The sequence below is a fragment of the Mustela lutreola genome, chromosome 5 (genome assembly GCF_030435805.1).
Source record: "Mustela lutreola isolate mMusLut2 chromosome 5, mMusLut2.pri, whole genome shotgun sequence".
Taxonomy (NCBI): Eukaryota; Metazoa; Chordata; class Mammalia; order Carnivora; family Mustelidae; genus Mustela; species Mustela lutreola.
The window spans coordinates 162,295,229-162,301,228 of NC_081294.1; the positions used below are offsets into that span (position 1 = coordinate 162,295,229).

The following is a 6,000-nucleotide window of genomic DNA, read 5'->3' on the forward strand; positions in this document are numbered from 1 at the left end:
GAAGAGTGACATCCTTGGCTAATATTTTATTTACATGTGGTTGGAAGAGCTAGACGTTCATATTGGTAGATAAACAGAAAACCCACTCAGAATTCTCGTATCAGAATGTCCTGTTCAAAAGCAGCAATGAGATGCATTTATTTTTAGAAAAAGACATACACTGGGTCAGAGATAGTGGGAAATGAAACTGGAAGTCAGTAGTCCCTATACTCTTATCATTCCCATCCTGCTATTTCAGATCCCTTTAGTCTCACTCAGCCACTGATGTCTTTAAACTCATTTCATAACATTCCTTTTGGTAAAGTTTTCCATATAGTTTTCACTGTAAAATGTTGTTTGGATTTCTAGTTCTAAAGAACATGGCCTAAGATCAATCTTAGTTGATGTTAGTCTTCCCTTTTTCCTTTCCATCCCTTAAAATCTCAGTTCCAGCAGCACACACAACCTCCATGAGTGATGGAAGATGATGCCCAATTATTTTAAGACTTTGCATCATCAGTAAGACTGCTTTTTCCTCCTGGGACAACCTTGTCCAACTCAAGAACACTTCATAATCTTAAAAACTCAAATCTGCTTTCTGAGGCCTTTCTTTCATCTCCTTCTTTCTCTCTTCTATTAGTCATTATAGAATGGAATAAGATTTGCCATTTAGTTGCACTTAAAATTTACTATTGTGCTTATATTTTTTTAGTTTCCTTCTGTTTTGGATAGTCAAGAAGGTTCTTGATAGCAAAATTAATGCCTTTTTATTTTGTTTTTAGAGAGTGTGCATGAGCAGGGGGAGGGGCAGAGGGAGAGGGAGAAACCCAAGCAGGCTCCACACTGGGTGTGGAACCTCATGTAGGGCTTCAGTCCCATGACCTGAGCTGAAATCAAGTCTGAATGCTTAACTGACTGAGCTATCCAGGCATCCCAAAATTCATGCCCTTCTAATTTCATATGTCTGATACCCAGCATAGGTCCTGGAACACTGTATGCATCCAGTAAATACTGATGGATACCTTAATTGACAAAATGTCCAATGACAAATAGTTAAGTTATAATGATCCATCTAATATCTATAATGTACCTTAAAACTTTTTGTTGAAAAAATGAAAAAAAAAATGTACTCTTTGTGTGTATGGCTGAATAGAGCAGTGTAGGACAATCACATATAATTTTGCATACATATATATGTATATATAAATTATATATAAATACATTTGACAGTGATGAAAAAGTAAGGAAGTCCTTAACCTAAATGTATTATTTTATTTTATCCTTATATTCTCTATTTTAACCCTTTTTCTTTAGCTATTTCCAAAGTTTTATTTCTCTACATCTATTATCTGTTATTTTTATCATTTATTTTTCTATATATAAAATATGTATTATGTATTCATTACATTTATTTTAATGTAATATAATGTACATATGGCTATATATTAATATGTGTTCAAGTAAAATATGTGCACGACTGTATATCATATATTTTTATAGATATTTTATTTTTATCATGGATTTACTATATATTATATTATAATATATTTTATATATTATATTATTAATTGTATATTGTAATTTTAATAAAATCTATGATAAAGATAAAAGATCAGTATTCGTGTTGGAAGATAAAAGACATATATAATGAAATAAGTGATAAAATCTTCATTTTTATTTTCATTTATTTATACAATACACACATATTATTTCACAGTCATTTTTTGGGGACTATGCTGAATTAAAGGTCATCAAGATAAGTGAGATATAGCATTCAATTTCTTTTAATTCTACAATGTATATAGAAATACCTACAGAGTGATGTGGAAATGAACTGTAAAAGGTGACTTTTCTATAAAGATTCCCAGAATCTTTGTTATTTGAACCAAGTCTTAAAGGATGCAGAAAAATGTCTGAGCAGATTCCATGAGTGAATACTATGAAAATCACAGCCAATGACAGAACCTGATAATGGAAGACCATACTCTGAGTTTGGAGAACTGGAAATATTTCCTTCTGTGGCTTGGAAGGAGGCATCAAAACCTGGGAAGGTAGGTTTAGGCAAATATTGAGGGGCTTATAAGCTATAGAAAGGACTTACATTTAATATCCTGATCCACACACTGAATACACTGTTTATTTATGCATCTTCATGCTCAACTCTCGCCCAGGTATTGTAGAGCTGCCATCTCCTACAGTCCTAACACTATCCCTATAAATTGTAACTATTTATCATCTCCATGTCACAGACAGACAAACCAAAGCTCAGCAGTATCTACTTATTTACTCCAGGTGCACAATCAAAAGGTGGAGGGCCAGGAATTAAACCTAAGCTTTTTCTGTTACCAAAGTCCTTGATTTTTCATAATGCTCTATAGAATTCCATCAGCATGGGGAGTGGCAATGATTGCATGTGTATCTAAACACAATAAATACGGCTTCAGTTGTGTTCTGGTGGAAGGATACTAGTTTTAAGTTCATTTCATACCATAAAAGACAAAATTTTTAAAACCTGAACTGAGCTGGCAAACTTGGTGGTATAAAGAAATATAATCAGTAAAAATTTAAAATCTCAATAGGATGTTGAAACCTAACTTCAGAGTAAAGACTTAGGACCTTAATGAACTTAAAGAACTCCTTTCAACTGTATTTGCTTTTTAAAAAATCATGATTTTTATTAACATGCAATGTATTGTTTGCCCCAGGGGTACAGGTCTGTGAATTGTCAGGCTTACACACTTCACAGCACTCACCATATCGCATACCCTCCCCAATGTCCATAACCCAACCACCCTAGATTGTGATTATTTGACTGGGAATAGTCCTTATGTTAATTGAGCTTCCCTAATTATGTTTTTATGCAATTTTTGTGGTTATATAAGATATATATGACTTATGTGTTTTTATAGAGTCTAAATTGTGAGGGGTATCAAATGAGTAGCTGCTACCAATGCGTCACAGCTTAAGTGAGACTCTAGGTCCAAGTCTTTATACCAAGGAGAACATCAAAACAATGGTCATCAATCTAATTCTAGGACTCTGTAGAAATTATCAGTCTGATTCTTCCTGGCATCACCAAGTGAGTTGGGACTGAACAAATGCAGGCTGTTCTTAATTACTAGATCTCCCTTTTTCATCATATGTAAAACTTTAATAATTTAACTTCTTCCTATTCATTTGTCTTATATCCCATTAGTAGTTAAATCTTGATTGTCATTTAACTGTGCAGCATTTCTTGCATTCTATTTACATTACCTTTATTCTATTCTAAATTTGTAACATGGTGTTATTCACTGTTACATTGGCTGCCTACATAGTTTCTGGACTAGAGGGTCTTCTTTTTCAAAATCTTCTATATTGTTTTTTTTTTTCTCCCAAGTTTTTATTTAAATTCTGGCTAGTTAACAGATAGTGTAATATTAGCTTCAGGTTTAGGATTTAGTAATTCAACACTTCCATACAACACTCAGTGCTCATCATGAAAGGCGCACTCCTTAATCCCCATCACCTATTTTACCCATCCCGCTTCCCTCCATCTCTTTAGCTACCGCTCCCAAATCTATATTGTGTAGCCATATTTATCTGAAAAGAACAATTCAAATAATACAAAAACCCTCCTAACAAGAACCTCTGCTATCCAAATAAGGCTTACTGATGTCATTGAAAAAGTGTGGGGTGCCTGCATAGCTCAGTGGGTTAAAACCTCTGCCTTTGGCTCAGGTCATGATCCCAGGGTCCTGGTTTGAGCCCCACATCAGGCTCTCTGCTCAGCAAGGAGCCTGCTTCCCTTCCTCTCTCTGTCTACTTCTGATCTCTGTCTGTCAAATAAATAAAATTTCAAAGAAAAGAAAAAGTGACTCAAATTTACCTTGTAAATATCATATTCTATTATATACCATAGCCGGTGTATGCAATAATCACACCATAAATTTAGTTCCTTTCTTTTTAATGACACTCTATAGTGTACTCTCCATTTCTATACTTATTTCTTAACATTGTGCAATTCTATCATTTTTGATTCCTCTCATTTTTAAGAATAAGATGTAACCTAATCCTTGAACTTAATCTCAACATTCCCTCTATAGATTATTCTCCCTGCTCTGTACTCTCATACCACATTGCTGACCCTGGTGATGTCTTGTTCATTCTGACATGTTCATTATGTTCCTCCCTAATTTGTCCACCTATATGATAGATTCTGAGAATGAAGTATGGTATTTGCAATTCCCATATTTCCTACACAATTCCATTACCTTTATACTGAAAAAAAAAAGGTATTGACAAAACAGTGGGGTAAACCTGATTTTTGATTTATTTTAACTTGTTTTGCCCTCAAGGTAGATGGAAAACCTATGATCAACACACCAAGTATGCCACTTCGTGGGATAATCAATGGCATCTCATTTGATATTCTCTTTACCTACATCCAAAGTCTTATTTTTCAATCTTAGATCTTAATTATAAAGGAATTTACATAAAATCCTTGCAGTTTCTGTTTAATGTGACTTTATCACTCTGGAGTTAATAATCAAAGAGTAATGTGGTGGACTAATGATAGCACACTCCCTGGGTTCATTTTGGTAGGCTTCTCTGACCGGCCTCAGTTAGAGCTGGTTCTCTTTGGGATAATTTTTTTTCTTTACCTGATGACACTCCTAGGCAATACCACTATCATCCTAATATCCCTCTTGGACTCTAAACTGCGCACTCCCATGTACTTTTTTCTTTCCCATCTCTCCTTCCTCGACCTCTGCTTCACCAGCAGCATTATTCCTCAGCTTCTAGTCAACCTGAGTGGTTCAGATAAGTCCATCACTTATGGTGGCTGTGTGGTTCAGCTCTATGTCTCTCTTGCCCTGGGATCCACAGAGTGTGTCCTCCTGGCTGTGATGTCCTATGATCGCTACATTGCCATCTGCCATCCTCTACATTATGCCTTTTCCATGCGCCCTGGACTCTGTCACATCCTGGCATCTGTGGCGTGGCTCAGTGGGGTGGCCACCACCCTCATACAGTCCACTCTCACCCTGCAGCTGCCTTTCTGTGGGCATCGCCAAGTGGATCATTTTTTCTGTGAGGTCCCTGTGCTCATCAAGTTGGCTTGTGTGGACACCACTTTCAACCAGGCAGAGCTCTTCGTAGCTAGTGTTTTATTCCTGGTGGTGCCTTTGTCACTCATCCTGATCTCCTATTGGCGCATTGCCCTAGCAGTTCTGAAGATCAAGTCAGCCATCGGACGGCACAAAGCATTTGGGACCTGCTCCTCCCACCTGATGGTTGTCATAATCTTCTATGGAACCATCATCTTCATGTATCTGCAGCCAGCCAAGAGTAGATCAAAGGACCAGGGAAAGTTTGTTTCCCTCTTTTACACTGTGGTGACCCCCATACTTAACCCCCTCATCTACACCCTGAGAAACAAGGAAGTGAAGGCAGCACTGAAAAAAATTCTTGGGAGAATTTTGACTTAGTGAAACGTGATTTTCAAGAATTTTTTAGGAGGCAATTATTATGACTGATTAATTTAATGGATGATGACTCAGTAAATTATTTGGTTATGTTCATAAACCTATAATGGGTTTCGTTAGAAAAAAATTAATAGTACTTGAATTTCTGAGTTGGACAAACCTGAGTTTGAATGCTCATTTCATGACATAATAGCTGTTGACTTGAACAATTTGCATAACATTTATACCATCTATGAACTGGAAAGTGTAATATTGAACAACCCAAATTAAAATTAGAGCACTATCCTAAGCATCTGACTTTAAATAAGGTTTATTCATAAAGTCTGTTGTATTTAATAGACAGATGGGTATTATTATGCCTTATTTTGCAGAGATCAAGATATTTTAACTATTTGCTCAAAACAGAAAGAAGAAATGTTAAACTCCAGTGGTATTGCTCTTTCAACAAACTGTGGATTATTGGACCCTGAAGTTGGGGTCAAGTCTCCATCACACACTGAGCTCATTTCTATTCCAGTATTTTCCCTCCTGTTTGACAAGTTTCTGATTTTTT

The 6,000-nt window shown here is 35.9% G+C and overlaps 1 protein-coding gene across 1 annotated transcript; it reads left to right on the top strand.

Moving 5' to 3' along the window:
• Positions 1 to 4,517: 4,517 nt before the first annotated feature.
• Positions 4,518 to 5,450, top strand: LOC131831251 (olfactory receptor 2G2-like). The gene has a single exon (XM_059173404.1). It carries the CDS (start codon positions 4,518 to 4,520, stop codon positions 5,448 to 5,450), a length of 933 nt encoding a protein of 310 aa, XP_059029387.1.
• Positions 5,451 to 6,000: the final 550 nt, after the last annotated feature.

Bases quoted from the DNA above. Each gene is read 5' to 3' on its own strand.
- LOC131831251 (XM_059173404.1), top strand. From the start codon at position 4,518: ATGTGGTGGACTAATGATAGCACACTCCCTGGGTTCATTTTGGTAGGC.